Source organism: Lacerta agilis, chromosome 1 (genome assembly GCF_009819535.1).
Source record: "Lacerta agilis isolate rLacAgi1 chromosome 1, rLacAgi1.pri, whole genome shotgun sequence".
NCBI lineage: Eukaryota > Metazoa > Chordata > Lepidosauria > Squamata > Lacertidae > Lacerta > Lacerta agilis.
This window is the reverse complement of record NC_046312.1, coordinates 67691160-67715154: the sequence shown is the minus strand read 5'-3', so window position 1 is coordinate 67715154 and position 23995 is coordinate 67691160. Positions and strand designations below refer to the sequence as shown.

At 41.0% G+C, this 23995-nt stretch overlaps 1 protein-coding gene across 9 annotated transcripts in view; it reads right to left on the bottom strand.

The window, feature by feature from the left end:
* Nucleotides 1–23995, bottom strand: part of STK33 (serine/threonine kinase 33) — a 41236-nt gene that overhangs the window by 5363 nt on the left and 11878 nt on the right. For 8 of the 9 annotated variants that reach the window (XM_033153172.1, XM_033153126.1, XM_033153163.1 and 5 more), the window contains 9 exons: nt 22196–22318; nt 19643–19756; nt 18400–18504; nt 17519–17657; nt 15731–15819; nt 12801–12885; nt 11007–11082; nt 4315–4427; nt 3950–4035 (listed from right to left, as the gene is read on the bottom strand). In XM_033153172.1, coding sequence (XP_033009063.1) covers nt 3950–4035; nt 4315–4427; nt 11007–11082; nt 12801–12885; nt 15731–15819; nt 17519–17657; nt 18400–18504; nt 19643–19756; nt 22196–22318 — 930 coding nt within the window. Of the gene's footprint in view, nt 1–3949; nt 4036–4314; nt 4428–11006; nt 11083–12800; nt 12886–15730; nt 15820–17518; nt 17658–18399; nt 18505–19642; nt 19757–22195; nt 22319–22580; nt 22665–23995 lie in introns of those variants that run through there. The other variant, XM_033153190.1, reaches the window with a different exon arrangement.

Sequence of the window (23995 nt, the reverse complement as noted above, 5' to 3'; positions counted from 1 at the left end):
TTTGGCACAAGGTATGTGTGTGTTGTTTCTGAGTGGTGGAGGTTGGGATAAGATAACCATGCACAGAGAGAATTAGTTCTGCATGAATCAGGGTAATGTATTCCCAGTCCTTCTAAATTTATAGAATGATTTTCAGATGTGGACTCCATTTTTGCAGGTGCAAATTTACATCTGTAATTAACTGTAGACAAATTGATGTTGCAGACATCCAAATAACTACCTTATTTGCAAGCACATTCAGGTAATTAAATTTCTAAGTGCACCAAATCGCACCTACAAAATAAGAGGCTGAGTTGTGGCCTCAGGAAAAAAAGCACTATGTTTTAAAGAGCTACAAATACTTAAATAGCACATGAAATGGGGTGGTTGTGTTCTGACAGTTTTTAAGAAAGTGGAACCACTTAAGTTAATTGTCTGTATTGCCTCATTTGAGCACCTGTTGAGTTTAATTGGCTAGCATCTGGTGCTGATTGTGGGGAAAGTGGAGGATTACTAATTGGTTGCCTTTTAGATTGTTTCGTTTTCTTTTGTCTTTCCTTCAAGCTTTTTATGTTCATATTTTAAGGGAGTGCATGTCAGTGAGATTCAAGGCATAGAAGGGAACAGTGTGCCCCTCCATCATGTGGCACCCAACGTATGTCAGAAACACATTTTCCATTCTGTGATCTCTGCTAGACTCTGTTCTGAATGGCAGTACTCCCACACCACAGCTTCCAGATGGAAATAAAGGTTTGTTGGAGAAAATGTTCCAAAAGTAAGGCATAGTTTAAGAACCTTTTATGGTATTTGTGTGTGATGAAAAATAAATGAATATTCACACAGAATGGACAGTTAACTGGTGACTGATTTTTATTATTATTTTGTGAGGGATAGGCCATGCACTGGAGAACACACTTGTGTGATCAAAAGGGGCAAGTGGAGGGCAAAAGGAAGGAGAAGCAGCCTCAGTAGTTGAAAATGTAAATGCTGAACTTATTCATGAATTGAAGAAATACCCAATAGTGACAAAATGTTCCATCATGTGCAGTATGGACCAACTTGCTGAACTGAGAAGCAGTGTGCTTAGTTTTATAAACTAGAAGACTATGCGTTAGGAAGAGTGAAACTCAGATTACGCAGAAGCAAATACGAATATGAAATATTTGAGGCACTCATGAAATGCACATTTACCCTAGTATCTCTAAACACTTTTGTGCATTAACATAACATGAGTTCTTACATAAATTTGGGAACTGAGGTGGGTGGGAGTAATTTAATTATAAACATCTAACAAACAAGACCTTCTGTCCATCTGTGGGCACAAGAAAAAAAATCTAACAACCAATCCTATTGAAAAATAAACAGCTGTTTATTTGGGTAAAGAGTATCAGAAAATAACTATAGCAATTATGCAAAAATAATCCAGAAATAGATGCAACATAATTTCAGTTTGTTTGCAGCAGTGTATTGAGAAAAATAACACTGATAGAAGCTTTTAACCATTGCTATCTCTGCTCCAAAGGATAGCAAATCACCCACAGATTTCTGAATTAACACTTTACATAAAATAGAGCAGGCATCCCCAAACTCGGCCCTCCAGCTGATTTGGGACTACAATTCCCATCATCCCTGACCACTGGTTCTGTTAGCTAGGGATGATGTGAGTTGTAGTCCTAAAACAGCTGGAGGGCCAAGTTTGGTAGTAGTAGTAGTAGTAGTAGTAGTAGTAGTAATTTATTTGTACCCCACCCATCTGGCTGGGTTTCCTGGGTTTTTGCCTGAAATAGAAGCTAACAGAATTCTGTGATAATTCTGCTCAAATGCTTGTCATTTCAACAGCTATCCCTCTGTCAAATGCTCTGAAAGCTTCAGTGATTGTAAACCCTAAAGCTGTGTACCATGCATGAAGTGCCTAACCCCCAAAGGTAGAAGAAAGGACAACTGGATATGGACAATCCAGATATGGGTGAAAATAGATTACAACCTTATTGATACAGCAAGTATGTGCAGTTGGCTAGGCACAGGGCAAGGACTGGATTGCAGAGATCTCACCTTTTATACGAAGGCGGTGCCCGTAGCCCATCTGCTGGGGCCACCTCCTGTGGGTTGCCAGCGTAACAGTCCTCAGCGTGCTACGGGACAAGCATCTGAGTTCTAGCTGGCAACCTGGGACAAACAGTGAAAGGCCTGCCCTGCTCAAGCAAGGGCTGAGGGCTAAAACACTGCCTCCAAGTCCCCACTATATTAATGGTCTTGCCCAATGCCTTATCCTGCTCAAGTTGTGACAGAGAAAACAAAAGATGAACACCTAACAATGTAAACAGCTCTTGCTGAGATGAAGGTGAAAACCTCACATTATGGGCCAATCAGATATGAGCAAAATTCCTTTCCGGGAAACCAAACAAGTTCCCAGCAAATGTCTTAACTCCAAGGGAGGGAGGGTGCATGGTGAAGCCATGGACAAGAACAGACATTCCCACAATCAGGGTCCCCTTTTGAGGCCAAGGTAAGCCCTGCTTCTTCCCCAGAAGCCTTGTGATAGTGTAGAACAGGCATCCCCAATCTGCGGCGCTCCAGATGTTTTGGCCTACAACTCCCATGATCCCTAGCTAACAGGACCAGCGGTCAGGGATAATGGGAATTGTAGTCCAAAACATTTGGAGGGCAGAAGGTTGGGGGTGCCTTCTGTAGAAGCTCCCAGGAATTTCTGCAAGTCCTAGTTAGCCCCATAAATGGACCCCACCTCCTGAAGATTCTGCCCAGTCTGCGCAAGGCGGCCCTACCATAGGAAGGCAGAGAACTGTTAAGTTCTGGTAACACTAGGCTGCCCTATGTAAGACAGTAACCGACATTCCACTATTAAACATCTCACTAACAAAGCTGATCTTGTTCTTCATGGGGGAGGGGAGCCTTAGGATGAAACCTTTGCTAGAAATGGACTGGAACAAATAGAAATGTGTAAAGTCTGGGAAAGTAATCAAAAGCGCATAACATCTTATTCATTTCAACATTGTTGTTGTTGTTTAAATAATTGCTTCCATTATTACCATGCACTCTGTAATCACCAAAACTTCAGATATACTGGGAAAATAATATTTGTTTTGTAGAGTATTCATACTGTAGTGTACCTATACTGCTTGCTTAAATGTGGATACAATTGCTTTGGGGAACAACCATCCATGCACTCCATTTAAATGAAGTTTGCAAGAGAAGTTCCCTGTGGATAGTGCCCTTGATTCTGCTTATGCTTTCAGTTAACAAAAATATATACACATACCTCAGAGATATTGCGGGTTTGGTTCCAGACCACTGCAATAAAGCGAATATCATAATAAAGCAAGTCTCACTTTTTTTGTTTTGTTTCCCAGTGCATACACAAAAAAGATATGTTTACACTATACTGTAGTCTATTAAGCCAGGCTTCCCTGGCTGCAGGGACAGAAGGGGGGGGGGACCCAGTTCTAGCCCTAGCCAACTCCACTCCCATGGCCAGAAAAGGACCATTCTCTGCAAAGCGTATCAAAGTGAAGCACAATAAAATGAAGTATGCATGTACACAGATGGAATATGCAACTCAGTGTCTGGATCAGAATTCTGACAACTGGAACTACACTAAGGTAGGTCATGAAGATCTGGCAGAATCTGGAGGGAGTAGAAGGAGAAGTGTAGTAATTTGCGGCCTGGATTTTTGTTCCTGCTTACACAGTCTATAAAAGCCCAGTAAGCCCTCACAGTGACTTGTGTCATTGTTTATATACTGGGAGATACACCAAATGCTGTAAGTACAATCTAGATACATATAAGGCAAATGACGACTGTCTTACCATCTTACTTGTTGTAATGTAGTAGAGCCTTCAGGAAAATTGGGATATAGCTATTATCGGGGGGGGGGAGGAACATTTTCACAAATAAAAAGAAAAATAAGGCAAATACTGTATTTAGGATTAAAACAAACAAACCAGCAACTTACTGTTATCCACTGGATGTGAAGCAATTCATTAGCAGTCATTCTGTGGGCGGGGTCTACTCTCAGAAGCAGCTCCAACACAGCTTTGGCTATAAAGAGAAAGACTCGTAAACCTCATTTCTGTTAGCTGCTAACAAACATATCACCCAGTTGTCTCTGAGTGCTTTAATCCAGCAGAGTATTCTACCTCTAATGCTGTGAAGCTAATTCATGGCAACAGTTCTGTGAATTTTCTTTAGCATCAATTTTACATTTATGAGGAAACACAGTACTTAATGGTAATAAAAAGGTCAAAATATTGCAACAATTTGCTGAATTTCATGCTGGGGATGTTGTTGTTTGTTTTTATCGTACATTTGCCTACTTACCAGCCTTACTGACTGTATCCCAGATTGAATGCTTAAAATGAAGATCTCCTTTCTTTATAAGTTCAAAAAGCTTTTCTTCAGAGCCTGCCATAAAAGGTGGATCACCACATAATCTGTTTTGCAGGAAGCAAAAAAAGGAAGGCTGCTTTATATTCTGATTAGTACACATATATGTTTAAAAGATAGAAGCCCTGTGAAGATTTGAGAGGTGGCTGCAAGTCTAGTCTAGGTAGTATAGGCAAGCTGTTCTTCACATTTGCAATACATTCTTTTGGATAGGAGTTTAAGCCAGGTTATTATATCGCCATTGTTGCTTTTAAAATGAATGTACATTGTTGTTTTTTCTCTATATAAACATTCAAATTCTATATAACATTTTTGTTTTCAGAAACATACAAAATCCAAATGATTTTGAAACCCAGGAGGTTTAAGACAACTAGTTTAAGCTGCCAAACAAGATTACTCTTTGTCAGAAATGGCAACAATTTGCACCAAAAAAACTATGTATATTTTTATGCTATTGTTCGGCCAAGCCTGTAGTCCTATAGACAGTTTCCTGCAAGTAAGTCCACCGAACTCAGTGAGACTTGCTTTTGATTAGACATGCATAGAATTGCACTGAACAAGACTTATACACATTGTGCATGCTATGTTGGCAGCATTGATTGTAAGGTCCAATTAGTCTAGAAATGATCTCATGCTCGTTCGTAGGCAGTATTGTGGTGTGATTGCTGACTACTAGAAAAGAATGTATGGCTACCAAGCCTACGAACACTTTGCTTATGATCCCTCTATTGAGCCCTGAGATCAGTGGATGAAGCATTCCTCTCAATGCCTCATTAGTGGAGCACACACACCCCAAGGGCTTATTGGGATTTCCCTCCTAAATTATTTCAGGCAATAGCAAAAAATATTTATACCGGAGTGAACCTTTTAAACTTTTTTCTGTACTTACACATTTCTTCCTTACCCCTCCCCTCCTTCTCTCATGTACTTGGCCTTGATGCATCTATCCTGGCTTGTTAAACCACTGTCTCCCATGATATCAGAACCAAGAAACGATGATTTAATCACTACTTACAATCCAAGATAATAAACCCCAGCAAATTCTTAGGCCAATAAACCATTAGCTTTTGGCCTCTGATCCAGGCTAGGAAATTCCTCATTGCAGCTTCTTGGTTGCAGTGCACAATATCCATAAAAAGAGCAAAGTATTGGCCAGAGGCAGAAGAGCAGGAAGGGAAAGATCATATTGGTTCAAAAATAAGAGCAGTGGGAGAAGATTTGTCTCTGGAGCAACTGCAAGAAAACTTACCCAAGCCAATTCCAGAATAGACAGTGGGAGAACTATCAGAACAAATCCTCAAAACAAAAGAGGTGCCAATTCTGCAACTCTTGCTTAAAGAGGAAATAAAGGGTGTCAGAAAATGTTCCTTGTGGATTTAAAAGAAATTTGGGAAAAGACTGCTTCCTGCTATGAACAGCAGGGAACGATCCATTGTGGAGTGGTAGGCTGCCTCTGAATGCTAGTTAAACTAGATTCATAATCAGTGTTTTGAAGAAGTCCTTGCTTAGAAATGGATTAGAGTTTGCTTAAAACTATGGCTCTTCCAATTTGATGAGTGGAAAAAGAAAATAAACAGTGGCAAATTCCTTTTCCTGGCTGTGCGAGAAGAGAAGAGTAAATGAACCTGATGGTTAACTTAGGCTCCTTACTGCCAGTTTCCTTCCCCACTGGGCTTCAAAAATTAATATGAGCATTCTCACAGACAGACAGCCCCTAGAATACCTGCCCAATGCCCTAGCTCCTGACAATTATGAAAAAGAAATTATATCAGGTGATCTCTAAAAAAATACTCATAATCACTAATTCGGAACTTACACACATTACCATTAAGTGTAACATGACAAAAAAGTGAACAGAAGCATGCAGTCAGATACACCAAATGTAGGGAGGATGTATTCTTTCTTTAATTTTAAGTCTGCTGTAGATTTAAGAAATGCTGTCACCTGTCCTTGATGGATGCCTGCCACTCAAAATCAAAATATAGAATCATTACCATCAGGTTTATTTCACTCTGTTTTGAATTGAAATGCCGTACGTAAACATTTTAGCAATTTATTTTCAAATGACAGTTCAAAAGCTTTTCTGTTCTCACAAGTCTTATATATTTATTTGATGGATTTTTAACTCAGAATATCCTCAAAAATGCAACAGACAAGATATACAGTGGAACCTTGGTTCTTGAACGGCTTAGTTGACGAACAAATCGGCTCCCAAACACCAAAATCCCGAAGTAAGTGTTCTGGTTTTCGAACGTTTTTTGGAAGCCAAACATCTGACGTGGCTTCTGCTTGAGTGCAGGAAGCTCCTGCAGCCAATCGGAAGCCACGCCTTGGTTTTTGAATGATTTCGGGAGTTGAACGAACTTCCAGAACGGATTAAGTTTGAGAACCAAGATACCACTGGATAAGCTAATAGGAGTGAAAGCAGGAAGGGGCTTACCATTGTTCTGGCCTTCGAGTAGCAACAGCATTGTTACATACTAGGACAGTGAAGGGCCAGGGCCAGGAGGCATTGAGGTCAGGGCGGTTTGGACACACGAGCAGAGCCATTCCTGGTGATGCCTTGCAAAGCCTCAGATGTGATCTTTGAGGCTCCGCAAGGCCTTGGACACGAATTTCCAGGAATTTCCAGGCCCTGAGAGATTTTGGACGTGACTTGCGGTTTCTCCTGGAAGTTGCAGCGGCGGCCTCAGACGCTACCTCCAAGTCCGTGCAAGGCCTCCAATTCAACTTTCGGGCCTCACAAAGCACTGGAAGTTGCATCAGAGGCCTCATAGTGTGAGTGCTGAGCACCCACACAAAAATATGGGTGCCCTGGCACCCAGGGCCCCCTATAGTTACTGCCTGTGACCCCAATACATGGCAGTGCCAATATACTTTTCCTACTTCTGTTCTATTTTCTAGGCCTCTTTAATTTCGCGTTCTGCCACGCTCCTTCCCAATACTCTCAAAAAACAAAGTGTGTTCCCTGGTCCAAAAAGACTTGTGACCCGAGGGCTACATGCAGAGCCGTCTCATCCATTGGGGCTGGTGGCGCGGCGCACCAGGGCGCAATGGCCTGGAGGGCGCCTCCGCCCTCCAGCCCCGCCGGCAGCGCCCTCTGACTCCCGGCAAGGGAGCTGGCCGGCCACGCCACGCCCTCTGGCTGCCCAGCAGAGCACAGGAGCTCTGCGCGCCCTTCCAGCGCTTCCGGGACGGGAGGCGAGGGCAGCCGGCTCGCGCTCCCGCGCGCAGCCGGATGGCGCGGCGCAGCCGGCCGCCCGCCCGATGCAGCGCGAGCTGCCCAGCCGCGCCGCGCCGTCCGGCTGTGCGCGGGAGCGCGAGCCGGCCGCCCTCACCTCCCATCCCGGAAGCGCTGGAAGGGCGCGCAGAGCCCCGCGCCGCCCGCGCCTCCCATCCCGGAAGCGCTGGAAGGGCGCGCAGAGCCCCGCGCCGCTCCAGCGCCACGCCCCTCATCCCCCGCTCGCCCACCCCCCTCCCAAGGGGCGGCAAGCGCGGGAGGGAGGCGGCGGAGAGCCGGCATGGCGGGGGCGCCAGAGGGATAGCCGCGCCAGGGCGGCAGATCCCCTTAAGACGGCTCTGGCTACATGATTATGTCACTGAGGTTAAATAAAGTCTATTGAGAATGTGACAGCACTTATTCCAGAATAAGTCACATAGATGATTCTGGGCAATCAAGATTCATAGTGTGTATTCATATTTGGCCAATTAGCTTTGGCTACATTGTTATATCACTTGATGGCAAGTGAACCTAACTGAGGATAAAGAATTTGAAAATATTTCATAGGCATTAAAGAAAAAATAGTGTTATTTCAATACTGTTGAAATTATTTCAGAGAAACTGGGAGAATTTTTGCTTCAATGCTGTTTGGAAGCATAGCTGCTTTGTAAGGCAGTGATAAAAATATTGGCTACATAAAATGCTACTATGCGCCTTGTGGTAGAACTTGTGGTCTACGAAACTAAGCCAAACGCAGCCCACAAGGAGCTCAATAAAAACATAATTGCTTGTTGTTTTACTGGCCTACGCTAAAAGAGAAATGGCAAGCAAATTACAGATACATTCCATTAAAAGCATCACAGCAGCATTATTCTATTATACAAACACATCACATGAAAAATTCAACAAATCTGAACAAATGGATCAAATCTTAAGGCCTGGATTTCCTAGGTAGCTCAAGATCAAGCCAATTCTAGCAGATAAGCACTTGTTAAGATAAGTCATGCCATCTGCACTTTTGTCATTGCTTTGGTAGCTAGAAGGTGAATGCAGACTCATTCAGCTACAGGGAACATCATGTAACAATGGCAACATTAAGCATTCACTTACACATCATGGCTCAAAAGTCCATCTAACAATAGTAGGGTGTGTTGCTTATGAAAACTGGATGAAAATTAAACACATATCTTATATATCTCTTGAATACCATTTGCAGCAATAAAAGGGGTATGAAGTGGATTCTATTAATACTTAGGCAGTATGTTTGCGCTTTTTTAACTGTCATCTGGATGAAGTGCAATATAATGTTGCATTGTTATAATACTATTGTGATTATAAAATGCTAATTTAAAATATTTATATGTTAATTAAAGTATAATGTCAGGAGTCCTGAGCTGTGACTACAATCAGCACAATTCACTGCTCTGTGTTTTTACAAGGCCTGTGAATTGTGCAAATTGCAGAAACAGCATGGAATTCTTATTGGCCAATCAGGTATTTCAGTTACCCCAGCCCAATTTATAATGCATTCAGCTGTGCTATACTGTGCAAATGTAACTTCTTCAGTGGCAACATTAATACTGTAAAGTATGGCCATAAAACTGGTACTGCCTCAGCATTAAAAAGTTTGTAGAACACAGTTTGTGCCACAAATTAAAAGAAAGAAAAGCAATAAAGCTGTTCAATCTTTATTATGGTATGCAGAAAAGCTACACTGAAGGAGTTGAAGGAACAATAGGTGGGGGAGTGGTACACCCCCTACTGCATCAGCTTAAGGTAAGATGCATCTTCTTCCTCTGATTGCACTTGTCCAGAACAGAGATGTTGTTGCTAGTTAACCTATCAGAACCCAACACTGCTGGGAGCAGTTTGGTTACACAGGGAGAGGCTGGGGTAGGAAGGTTTACTCCCGTCGTCATCTAATGTTTAGCCCAAAGTAACACTTTTAGCCAAGAAGAGCTGATAGGAAAGTCTTTCTCTCCACATCAAAGGGGCTCTGGGTTGTATCTTACACTGTGTAAGCAGAGTTCCCTGAAACACTGGGACTTTCCATTCATTTTCTCAACCTGCACACCCCCAAAATATGCTCCAGGGGAACCCCCCCCCCCCAACCCTCTGGGACAGATTTTGAGCATGTGCGAGTGCCGCAGAAGAAATGAGAGAAGTGAGTTCAGTTGAGCAAGCAAAAGTATGTTACACGAGTGGAATAGCAGGATTGGATACAATCCTCTGCCACAATTTCACTTTTTGTTTGCTTTGTTGAAAGGTTTCATTAAAGGAAAAATACTTTAAAACCTGGATCCACATGCCATGTGGTTTTTTCCTTAATGTTTTTTTTAAAAAAAATATATACATACAACTTTTCAGCTTTTGTTTGCTTAATCTGAGCATTTTCTCTTATGCACAAATAAATAAATAAATAAATATAACAGAGTAAATTCATTACTCCCACAATCAAATGGATGTTTTAGATTATTTTGAATTACTCTATTAAAACATACGAATAATTACAAGAACTGGAGAAGTAAAAACATTTAAAATCAATGATAAAACTTCTTGATTTAAGCAGCATATACCCATGAGTATGTGTTACACATAAATAACAGTCTACCTAAGTGGTAGAATTGTATATACGTGTGTATATGGTACCAGTATGTGTATGCATGTAAAGTAGATGTGTACATATGCAGATATACATATATATCTACACACAATGAGAATGTTTAGTCACAAATCCAGGAAATATAGAAATTAAAATCCATATGACATGAATTAATTATTAAGGCCATGATTTAAAGGAACACCCTCAAATTTACTGGTGTATCTGGAATAATTTGTTTCTGTTACTGTATACTTCTAATATACGATATGTTGTATTCAAGTATAGTAAGTCATTAAAAATAAAAAATTTAAATTTTTAACAATGTCTAAATACACTGGACACTGTATATAAAACTGTGCAGTACAATGGTCAGACAGTGTAAGCAAATGCCTTGAACAGTGGCAGATACGGCAAATGGTTCCCAGTGCTGTCAAGTCTACACCAGCACTGACAGAAAGAATGGACCACATTTTCATGAAACCTTTTTTTCATGAAAAAGATATTGTCAATAATATTCTGACCCTTCACACTGCCTAGACATGTACATTCTAAAGCTTTGATCCTAAACACACCTACTTGAAAGGGTGTCTAGAGTTGAGGTGTAATTGTACTGAAAAGATTAACCAATCCTGTTGAAAAGGAGTCAAGAAAGACAACCTAAGCAATGAATAATTTCAGCTAGTATGTAGCCAAACCAAGTAACAACCCTTATTTTATTTTATTTTTTAAAGGAAAGATTAAATACAAAGTTACCTTCTTCAGGATGGATATTTTCATTTTATATAAATGTTACAAGCTACTTACAGCATATACATAATGACACCTATGCTCCAAACATCACACTGTTGGCTATAGTCATGTGCACTGATCACTTCTGGGGCTGCCAACCAAGCAGAAAGAATATTATTAATAATACAAAAAAATACTTTTAAATTGCTTAAAACAAAGCATGTGCTGATGAGATATACTTTATTCCTCCCCGAAGCAAAAAGAAAAGCAGCAGATGTTGAGATTAATAATGTACAGCCCTTAACAATTCATGCTGATGTGTCCTCACTTTGATCATTTAGGAATGATGACATTGTGGCTAAGTAATTGCATTATTGGTTTTCTTTCCAGCTATAAATTGAGAAAGCGTTGCTTATAAAATACTGATAGCAAATGCTTCACGACACCACATAAACATATTTCCATTTGGTAAACAAGTGTATTGCATAAGGTTATATGCTGGATTTAAATACAGAAGGGGTTCTTTAAATATTCATTTAGGACAAATCTGAAAATGGGTAACATCAATTTAAAATATAAACATGCTTTTGGAAATAAAAAAATGGCTTCAAATTATCTGTTTTATATATTTATACATGTCCTTTGATTGAAAAATGTACATAAAATTTTCTCACTAATCACTGGCTTGGCTCAGATGATCACATATCAGGTTACTAAATGGAGATATGCACAAACCTTTTCCCTGCACATGCTGCCCTTTCACAGCTCCCTTTCTGTTGGCCACAATTAATCCAAAAAGTTTCTAATTAGCCAAAGTTTCCCATTTCTCCAAATCAGGAAATTACAGTCACCAGTTTCAAGTTTGTTTAAGAACCTACTTCTTCCAAAGTGGGTAACCACAGTATCTCAGTTAAGACAACACATGAAAAGACTTTCTGGTTTCATAGCTGCATAACATGAAGAGAGGAGTGAAGAGGCTGCATACACAAATAAAATGCTTGATTTCTCTGTGTTTGATTTCAATACACTTAAAACAATTGCTTAAGGCCTAATCTACTGTCCTCTAGTACAAGGTTAGTTCTCTTTGTCTGCCAAGGACATTTCACCACAGAGAAAAGGGCAAGGTACATACTCATGCATCAGTACTTCATCTGTTTTGACACTGGAGCAAGTTAGCTTTAATTGTCTTAGTTTAGCATGTGTTACATAACCAACGGGCTGGCCTTCAAAACTTATTTAGTGTGTGTCACAGCTAGCAGAAAACATCCTTTTACTACATTCAGCTCTTGCTTTGAAGCTGTAAAGCAATTGCTAAGAGAGCATAAAATCTCATTTTGACATGCTATTATAATATCACAGCTATTGGATCAGTCTTGGTTTTAAACCAAGGGTCATAACAAGGCAGGAAACCTGATGTATGGTATCAAACCCAGGTCAACAACATAGCTTAAAATACAGAATACAGAATAGAAGAGCCAATTACAGAGAGGGTTGTCACATACAATACTGATTTCTAGATCAGAAAGTCACCATAACAAGCTGTATGCAGCTTCACAATGTCCTTGCCTGAGCCAATGCAAAGATAGTCATTTATATGAAACAAGTGGGGCCTTGCAACAAAATGTTGCAGTGTGGGGTGCATCTGTTTGGGGCTTGACACTTCCTGTCCTATTATTATTATTATTATTATTATTATTATTATTATTATTATTTATTCCAAAGCAACAATGGGTAAAACGAAGACACTGTATATATACATCTAAACAAATGGACTGTGGGCTACAAAATAAAGTTTTATTCCATTCAAATGCCAGTCTTTCATGTGATGAAACTAAATGGGAATACTACCATATGAAGCACTGAACTTACCCATGTAGATAGGAGTCCCACAGGTAGACTGGAACATGCTTTCGCTTCCTCCCATCTTTTGTACAGCTAAACCAAAATCAGTCACCTACAGGAAACAGAACTCAACTGTCTTGAAAATTCTCTGCTGGTATGTAGTTGCAACTCTTTTATTCCTCTGAAGAGCTCATTGTTCAATGCAAAACCACTTCAGAGAGACCTAACGGAATCTGACTAGATTTCCCAAATGATCTCCTATAACAGCACACCTAAAGAAGAGAAAGCTCTGCACCAATCCTCCTATAAATATTCAGAGCCGAGTTTTAAACAACTTTAATACTTACACTGCAAATTGCACTAACATTTGAGCATATGAAAAGTGATGAGCTTATTAATGAGATTCAAGCTAAGTGTGTGCTGCTATAGGGTCTGATCAAAGCACTTTAAAAAGCCGAATATTTTAGTTATGAGATCATTAGGGGACATAAATATGGGGAACAGCAACAAGAGGGAAAGAAGCCAGGAAGGAAGTCAGACAGGAAAGAATCAGGAGATAAATGATTTGCTGGGTGTTTGGGACACACTCTTCCTCTCTACATACAGGGGAGACTCCACAGGTGCACAGGATGGGGTGAAGCTGGGGCAGACTCATCCATCCTTTTTGACTGCTATTCAACAGCAGCCTAATGCTGAATGCTATCTCAACTGCCAGAACACTGTTATGTGAGGGCAGAGACTGGGGAAGAAGAAGAAGCCCAGCCCAGTTTTGTATCCAGGAGCAGCTCACCAGGTGGAGTGGAGCTGCTATGCTAGCTTCCTGGCAGGTGGAATGCTGTTACTTAGGGAAGAATATGGAGAGGTGTGAGGCAGCGAGGATGTCGGCATGGCACTAAACCAGTTCTGCAGGTCTGTTTGCACCACATCAACCTTCCTGCCATCTCCTGGTTGGGAGGCCAACATTAGTTGCTCCCCTCCTTCTGGTGAGCCAATTCAGCTACTAGCTCCCCCCACCTTCCTTGTTTTCCTGGGGCCTGACTTCCCTAGTAGTACAAGCTCCACTGTATATAATGCTTATTCCTGCACCTAGCAAGAGACACACATGTGCACTGGGTCCAGCATACTGCATAGGAGATAGGATGTGAAGTGCCTGGGGCTGTTCTGCTGTGGCCTGCCACACTGCTGTGTGCCTGGCACACACAGCAGTACTGTGCCAACAGAAATACACAAACATACCTGAGGAAATGTTAATAACTACCTTGCTCCCTCCCCCCCCTTTAACGAATTCTGAGAGCATCTTGAAAAGCTAAGCTACAGAAAAAAGTTTCAGAATATTTCACATTTTTCCACTGCACAATGAAGCATCCCCCCTCTCTAAAACAGCTTTTGTTGTTAGTAGAACAAGAATTTCTTCATGCCATTTTTGTTTTTACTTACAGAGGTTCTTTGTGTTACAAAAGTAACTATTTCCTATCTAAATGACTGGACCAGTCCACCAGCTGCTTCCTTACACTTATTTGCAGTTGTTTGTGAGAGATCACGAGCAGAAATGTAGTAATATTATTTTCTTCCAAGGGGGTCAGGAAGATATATGTGAGGTTTTTTATTATTTTATCCTCACAACACTAAAATATAGGTTTGCCTGCAATGGAGTGACTGACCAAAAGTCACCATGGCTCAGTGGGGATTCAAACTCATATGTCCCTGGTCCAACAAGTACACTACCCCAAAATGCTGCCTTAAATGGTAAAGTATTGGCTCAAGCGTATATTCAGCAGCTACTCCTGTGACTGGAAGCTTCTAGAGCAACTGCTACCACTATCTGTATAATGTCAGAGCAGAAAACCATATCCATGGTAGGACTGGGAAGAAGAAAAATAAGGGACCCAACACAATAGAAATGAGTGAATAAAAAAGAAAAATTGTATCAGTTAAATTATATGGCATAAAGATCCACGAGGCTACCACCACACTGAAGATAAGCAGTTCTGGGTCTGGTTAGGACCCGGATGAGCGACCACCTGCATTGTCCCTTGACTTCCATGGTAGAAGAAAGGTGGAACAGAAATGTAAGTAAGTAAACAAATAAATATGCCAGAATATAGGAGTTTTCCTGCCTAGCCCAACTGCTGGGATTCAGTCTCTGCTGGCCTAATCTGACTACTAAGAAAGTATGGAAGGGATATTGGTAGTAGGCAGAGACCCAAATGCAGGTGGGTACCCATGCAAAGAAAAGTTCGGGTTCACACAGAACACTCTTAAGTAAAATACAATTTATCATAGTATGCTGCTTTAGTTACTGCAGGTTGAACCTCTGTAGTTCAGTTCTATGTGTCAGCGTGCACTTTTTATACAATCCTCACAGCCATTTTATAACAGCAATAAAAAATTTAAGTAAGGATAAAGTAATATATAATTTAGCAACCATCAAGTTCCAATTATTTCCATACAAATAAATGAGTGTAAGTTCTTGATACGTTTAATGCGTTTAGGTAGTAAATACTTATAATATCCAAAGTCTACAAAATAGAAAGTAGCTGATATGTAAAGCATCATATGTTTTTCAAAATTACTAAAATGTTTAAAATAAATTGGCAGTATGCATAATTCATACTAATTACAGCTCCCCAGCTCACTCTTGCTAATGGCTTGGAACTATATCCAAAAAGGTATAAGAATAACACAGTACACTTCTGAAAACATTTCTTTTTAAATGGCCTATAACTATACTACTCTTCACTCAACAAGAACTTTCTTCAATGGCACTTGACTCCTACATTCTTGTCAATTGTTCTTATCTCAGACCTTTTATTTTTGGCTTGATTACACCATTATGTTTCAGTTCAAAAGCTACTAATAGGCATTTACTAGGAAACTTGACTTTTGATTCCTGGGTTTTAAAAAAACCACAGGCAAAAGTACTGCTTAAAGTAAAGTGTTGCAATTGTTGGGCTTACCTTTATATTTAATTTCATTTCATTTTGTTCATCAATGTCACTGCTTTTAACTAAAATGTTTTCCAATTTCAGATCTCTGTGAACAATATCTGTCAAGATGGAGAACAAAAAGTAAGTGTTATTTATCAATTGCATTGAAAATATTCTGACATAAATGTTTTAAACCCTTTTGATTGAGTAATTTATGAGCTATACTTTTAGTGCATTTTATCCTACATTAGTGCATGTTGCAGACACTGCTTTCTTTTATAGAAAAAGTCTGGTCTGTACGTTCCAAATCTGCATCAAACTTAGATCTGTTCTTCTAATAAAGGGAAAATCATAATTTTGAATAATATGATTTGTCATTTGATGCACTTTAAAAGCACCCATTTGTAAAATTAGCATATCAAAGGAAATCATCCAACTAACTTCCTGTGCTCAGAAGGACAAAGCATAAGGTTCACCAGAAGTAAAGATGAACAACTCTCTCTCATTTTGTCCCATTTCCCATTCACAGTTGTACTCTCAGTTATTATCCATAATCAATACATGTATTTCTTATTATATTTTTGTAAGAAAAAACACTGCAATGCTGAAGTTTAGCAGGCTGGCCAACTGCGGCACGACAGCAGAACAACAGTCAGGCGTAGGGTGGGTTAGGTGAGGTGTAATGGAAGGGGAGGCATGGGGTTTCAAGAGTGTGCGAAGGGAGGGGGTAACAATAACAATAATAACAATAATAAAAATATTATTTATTCCCCAGCCACTCTGGGCGGCTTCCAACAGGATATTAAAAACACAATAAAACTACAAATATTAAAAACTTCCCTAAACAGGGCTGCCTTCAGGTGTCTTCTAAAAGTCAAGATAGTTGTTTATTTCCTTGACATCTGATGGGAGGGCATTCCACAGAATGGGTGCCATGGCCAAGAAAGCCCTCTGCCTGGTTCCCATAACCTCACTTCTTGCAGGGTGGGAACCGCCAGAAGGCCCTCAAAGCTGGACCTCAGTGTAAGGGGATGGAGTGGCAGTTGAAGGCCTTGTCAGGGAACAAGGATTGGCATGCTAATATATCTATATCTCTCGGAGCAGTGTGTTGGAAAGGATTGGGCTCTGCGGCACAGCATGAGCTGTCACCTCTGCCTACTTGCTCACTCTTCATCAGGTAAAGAGAAGAAAGGGCAGTAGTTTACAACCTATTCCCACTACTGGATCTTTCTCCAGGGCTCAGGATCCTGGCCTATTTGCCACTGTGTCTTCAGCCAGGTGTTGCTGCTGTTCAGTTCAGGTGAGTTCTGGCTGAAAAAAAAAAAGCCTTGCTGCCAGGTATTACTGAAACATAGGTGGGTGAGCAGGGCGTTGACCTGACTCAGCTGTATCCACCTGGGTATTCAGTTCAGCATCAACTCCAAATGGCAGGGAGGATCACTATTATGCATAGGACTCAATCCCTCTCACCTAGCAAACCCTTCAGCGACATTTCCTTCTAAGATGAAGGTCCCATTAAGGTGGTCTGCCCCTAGACCTGCTCTGTATCATGTCTATGAAAATCAATAAAATGTGTAGACTCTTATTTAAAAATTGGGAAAGTAATATTATCCCCACCAATGAAGAAAAATAATTAGAAAAAATAGGAGAAAGTAATGGTATTTTAACTAGTAAATGAGCAACAAGAAAAGGTGTGTGTTAAAAGAATGTTGCTTTTCCGTTGATAGGGCCACAATTATACTATGAAACAAGTAAGAGATACAAAATTGTGATGATGAGATATAATAATCTATAAGAACATAATAATCATCACATTACCTCTTTTGTGAAGATATGCTATTGCTGAGGCAAGACTCTGAATGATGTGCCGTGTCTCGTTCTCTGTAAATTGACCTTTTCTTTGCAGAATCTCTCTAAGTTCTCCATCCTCACATAGCTCCAATACAAGGTACACACGCTAACATTAATAAATAAACAATATAAGTGTGTGTGTGTGTGTGTGTGTGTGTAATATTAAAGTATTAATATATATTTTCAATATAAATGCCTCAAATATTTAGTTAAAAATAGTAAAAACAATTTTGTTTTACAAAGATTGAAGAATTAATATTCTTCATATTTTTGAACAGCCAACTACAGTGGTACCTTGGAAGACAAATGGAATCTGTTCTGGAAATCCATTCAACTTCCAAAACATTTGGAAACCAAGGCGCGGCTTCTGATTGGCTGCAGAAAGCTCCCGCAGCCAATTGGAAGCCGTGGAAGCCCCGTTGGACATTCAGCTTCCAAAGAACATTTGCAAACCGGAATACTCACAGCCAGGGTATGACTGTATTCTTAAATGTTACAATATTCAAAAACTGAAAATATAACGTGATATTGTTTATAAGTGCTTTTCAAAGAGAGTCATTCAAGGTGCAAAATGTGGAGGTGGGAGGCAGGTGCTAAGGACCCTTTGCCCCACCCACTTCCCCGATAAACAGCTTCTTCAAAGGTCTTTTATTCCTAGTGGGACTGTATGAGAGCACCACTGGGTGGCTTGGGAGCTTCAGCACCCTCTCCCACTCTATAAAGCCCCAATCTCCACTTTAAAGGAACTGAACCGCAACACAATTCTAACACAATCATCTGTCACCATCACACATGGTTTACACCTTTGGGTTAACTGCATTAAAGGATTTCTATTGATAATTTCTTACCTTGGGAGTCTCAAACACCTGTTCAAGATGTATTATATGCTCATGGTTTACTGTTTTTAGGATGCTCACTTCCCTTTCAAGTAGTTTTACTGCAGAACTCCCCGCCTTTAAGAGTGAGAGAAACACATTTCTTGCAGCCGCTTCAAAGTCAGTTTCCATAGCCTTAGTCCTGTCAAACACGCCTACCAGAACTTCATGAGACAAACACATAAAAAACTAAACCAAGCCAAGGTTGACATGGGTTGTTACATTCATAACAGGAATGTTAAAACTATCCCGATATTTGCAATAAGATACAGACAGGTAAGTGAAAAGAGAGCAAGAGGTATGGCACGCATGAGTTGCAAGATACACAGAAAAATAAGCCTATAAACCATCTGAAACCATCAGAGGCACAAGCAGTACCAAGAATAAAAGGCTCTATATTACTCCAATTAGATGTTACTTGTCCTGATTTTTTTGAGACTTGTGGAAGAGACCAATATATTTTTTTCTTTTTTTAATGTATTTAATAAAATCCCACCAGACTCACAGGCCTTTTAATGTATGGTATTTTAATGGATATGTTGTTTTTACCTGCTGTTTTAATTATATTAGAACTAGTGTTCTGTTGTTTTTAATTGGACTTAGATCACCCTGGAACTGTATGTTGAGGTGTGGGCTAAAAGTGCTCCAAATACATACATAAATAAATAAATATCCCCATGCAGCCTTGACCCTCTGCTCAGGCTTGAAATGCCAACAAGCAGACAGCAGGCTGAATTGAGATATGTAAGGAATGTGCAAGCCTTCCATTCCCCTAATGGCCTAGTGATAGGCCACTGCCTTCTCACCAAGAAGGAAAGAGGAGGGTAGAAACAGGAGTCTCTTGTCCCCAATAGCATTCCCTCTGTGGTTGGGTGATGAACCGGTGCAGGATAGGATCATGCACTGCGTAACTCAATAATTACAAAATTGATTCTGCAATTATTTATACAAATACAATTCTTGGAATTAAAATATTCAGAACATACTAGGCTGTTCGAAACCACTTATTTCATTTGAACCATTTGTTTGAAAATGGTATTATTATTATTATTATTATTATTATTATTATTATTATTATTATTATTATATTTGTACATCACCCTTTATCCAATGTGAATTTGGGGCACATAAATGTATTGTGTTGATTAATTTGTATAAATAATATTATCATTGTCTGAAAAATAAAAACTCATACTCCAATACAATTAAAGCCTACCTTTTCCCGGTTCACTTTCTTGATTGCCCACTTCATGCCTGTTTCTTTGTCTGTTACTTCAATCACCACACCAAAGCTGCCTTGTCCTAATTTCCTTCCAAAAGAATAAATTTCCTGCATGAATAAAAAGAATAAAAGATTAACAAGTCAAATGTTACAGAGGAACACTCAGTAAAGACTCATCCAGACTTGCCCTTGCCCTGCCACTCCCCCCCCCCCCCGGGAAACCCAATCTTCACTGTTGAATTGGACCAAACGCCAGCTGGGCTTTCTGCGGATTGACATTTGCTATGATTCATTGGTAAAGAGCAGGTTTTCTTAGGGAAATCTGTGGGACAAGGGCAAAACTGCTCAGACCTATGGCCAGAAAGCATGGGGCAAGCGGAAAACTGCTCAAACCTGTGCTTTCTAGACACAGGACAAGTGAAAGTGTGGATGAGCCCCTAAGTTTTGTTAGTAGTCAAATATATATGAGGAAAAGATCCTCAAGACTGATGAATTTCACTAAATATTCAAATCCTTATTACTGAGGAACATTGAGTTTTGCAGGACATAAAAAAAAAACAAGTTGTGATGACGGGAATAGCAATAGAGTGTGCTTTGCACTTGGAAAAGAATGCACTTGCAAAACAAATGTTCTAGGATGCTTTCGGGAAAATACATGGGTCTTCCATTTTATACAGTGGGGCAAAATAATCCTAACTTTACATTCATGCTGATGGTGACTGATCAGGAAAGGGATATTGGGGGTGTGGTGAATAGCTCAATGAAAATATCAGCCTAGTGTGCAGCTGCTGTAAAAGGCAAATTGCATGCCAAGGAATCATTAGGAAAGAATAAAAAAACTAACCTGCCCATATCATAATACTTTATACAAATATATGGTATGGCTGCACTTGGATTACAGGGCACAGTTTTGGCCACCATGGGTTGCAAAGGATATTGTAGAACTGGAAAAGTTGCACATGAGGGCATTCAAAACAATCAAGCAACAGGAGCAGCCTCCCAAGGAAACCTTTTTGGTGAGGGAATGTCGACCTGGCCCCATCTATTGGCTGATGAAGGAGCAACTGCTCTAATACTTGCTTTCCTTTTCCCTTCCCCATTTCTTTTTTTCCATTTGTATCATGTCTATTAGATTGTCAGCCTGCATGTATGGGCTGCCTTTCCTTTAATGTATGTTCAGTACTTAGAAAACTGCAAGTATTTTATAAGCTGCTGCTGTTATTGCTATCAATGGCTAATAGTCATTATTATCAATATATATCATCTCCAGTATCAGAGACATTCTGCTTCTGAATAGCATTTGCTAGGGAACACAAGTAGCGGAGCATTATTCCACTCATGACCTGCTTGGAGGCTTCCCATAGGCATCTGGTTGGCCACTGTGGGAACAGGGTACTGGACTAGACTGGCCTTTGATCCAAGGCAGCAGGGCTCTTCTTAAATTCGGAGAATCTCAAGTGCTGTATCTACAAAGTACACAATTTTGCTAACAATTTGTTGTTTGAAAAACGGTTTTAACACCACATAAACCACTTGTCATCCCGTTAATCCATTTGTATATTGTAGCTGTGTCCACTCCAGCCCTTTTTAGTTCCATTGTGTTCACCAGGTCGCTCTAGATCTTTTGGCCAAGCAACCTGAGGATGCCACTGTAACAGAACAGCAAAACTGTTCTGATAGATATAGTAATGCAAAAGAAAAAGCAGTTTGAATGAATATTATATTACATTAACAACAATAAATGACCATTTTTATTGCCCCCCTCCATCTTGCTTTGTTGAAAAAACAGTGTCAGGAGTCAGAGGATCCAACCCCCCATGGTAGGTTGCCAGGAATGGATAAGACAAGGAAAGTTCTTACTGATGCTTTTTATTCAATATTCACAGAGAGAGGCTTAGAAATGCAGCCTCTTGGAGTAATGGTGTTGCTCCAAGTGAAATCCCACCCTCTCCGCCTCTCCCATTATGTGTCATCACTACAGTGGCTGAGCTGTGCCTTCTGCCTCTGAGCTCTCTGCTCTCCTACTTTCAACGCCTGCCGGGTTTTGGGAGGGGGTGGTCTGGAATGCTTCCTAAAGACACCAAGTCCATCAGCTGTCTCTCCCCTGGTGGTTCCTCTTCCTCCTCCTCCCGTCCCATTATTTACCAGCTTTTCCCCTCATCTGCCTCTGAGCTGTGACCTCCCTCAAACCCCTGTTGTAATTCTGAACTGTCTCTTCCTTCTCTGGAAGGGTCTGGCTGGGGAGGCAGTCTCCACCATTCCTCCTCTGCCCAGTCTCTGACATCCAGCCTGATGAAGAGTGTTGAGGAACTTGAAAGCTTACTTTTGACGTTGTGATTGCTGCATTCCAGAGGGTTGGACTTGATGTCCCTTTGGATCCCAATCTGCAGTTCTGTGATTCTATGATATTATGTCAGTCAGGATGGTCCTTATACAGGCATTACCACTCTCCCACCCATAGACCCACGCAGCTATTTACACAGCTATTTTTGCCATCTTCTAATTAAAAATTGTACCAAAAGTTTGGAGGAATGCACAGCTACGAACCTGAATTGCTGCTCCATCTTCTATTCGCGTGTGAGGAACTTTGAATTCTGTATTACTGCCACGAATGCCTGGGGTGGTAATGAGCATTTTCCTCTGAGAGTCTGTTAGTTCTGACTTTGGCATCTTTAGGGACATAAAAAGAGAAGCATGAAATTAAAATACAAACCATTGTTTTAAAAGGCTATATGCTATTTTATGTACCTTACGGCACATGCAGTAAGTTATATGTAAGTTATTACAAGAAAACGAGAAAATATATGAAGTGGGACGAGACCTAGAAAAGGTGAACGTATTAGATTTCAAAACAACAGATCGCAAAACAATCAAAATGTATGATGGAACAGGAGGCAGCCAATGTAGTAGTTGTTGTTGAACTCCAACTCACCTCAGCCCCATCCAGTATGGCCAATTGTAATGGATAGTGGGAATTGAAGTCCAGTAACACTTGGAAGTCACCACATTGGCTACCCCTGTGTCAGAGTATAAATAAGTAGAAAAAGAGAGAGTCTAAAGACACCTTATATAAAAATAAGTATTCCTTTTTCCTTTCTGATACATTTGATCTATTTCAATAAGGAGTTCCAACATAATTTAAGCTTGCATTGCTTTTTTATGTTCTACTTCAGTTCTAGGAAATGCTTGCTGAAAAGCAAGTCTCACTCACAGAATCCAGATTCTGCAGCATGTCTCCCAATAAGCCTCTCTATTTCATTGTATTCTACAAGAGGACTAGTATGTCTAGATAGCAGGTGAGCAGTTACCCCCATGTACCACCAGCTGAAAGAGTGAAAGCCACCCTAAACAGCACCATGCTGCATTGATAGCTGGTAGCACACCAGCTATGGTCCCAAAGGGGATCATTCCCTAAGGGTGATGCACATGCTTCACAGGGGAAGGGCCATGGCTCAGTGGTGGAGCATACGCCTGGTGTTTTTAAGGAGGGCTGGGAAGGATCCCTGCCTGAAACCCAGAGAGGCATTGCTAGCCAGTCTCAAGAATATTGAGCTAGATGGACTGAAGGTCTGACTTGTTAAAAGTAAGTTTCCTATGTTCTATGTACTTATAGTCAACCCAAAACCCCATATTTGATACAAGGGGGAAACTCAATCTGAGTCCTGGAGAAGCTACTGCCAATCACGGTAAAGAGACAGTACTGAGCTATGAACTAATGATCCAATTCAATTTTTGTTTTTTTATTCCAAAATACACAACCCCAGAGTCGGACACGACTGGACCTAACGGTCAGGGGTCCCTTTACCTTTTTTATGGCACCCTCAAACCCAGGGCCGTCTTAAAGGGATCGGCCGCTGTGGCCCGGCGATCCATCGGCGCCCCTGGCGTGCTGCCTCTCCGCCCACCTCCCTCCCGCGCTGGCCGCCCCTCGGGAGGGGGGGTGGGCGAGCGGGGGATGAGGGGCGTGGCGCTGGAGCGGCGCGGGGCTTTGCATGCCCTTCCCAGCGCTCCAGCAGGGGCTCCGGAGGGTGGGCGGCTTGCAGCTCGCCCGCCAGCGCGCGAGCACCCGTCCGCCCGTGGGGGCAGGGACGGGTTGGGGAGGGGGTGCCCGGTATACCGGCGGGCTCGCGGGGGCGCCCCTGGGGGGCCGGCGCCCTGGCGCGCCACGCCACCCAGCCCCTACGACGAGACGGCCCTGCTCAAACCAGAAATAGCCAAGACAATGCACAATAAAACTTTTTATAAAGCAGGTTCATATATTCATATTCTAATAGAAACAGAATTGTAGAGTTGGAAGGGACAGTGTTGAAATAAAATAGGGCAATCTGATCCACTCTGCACCTATAT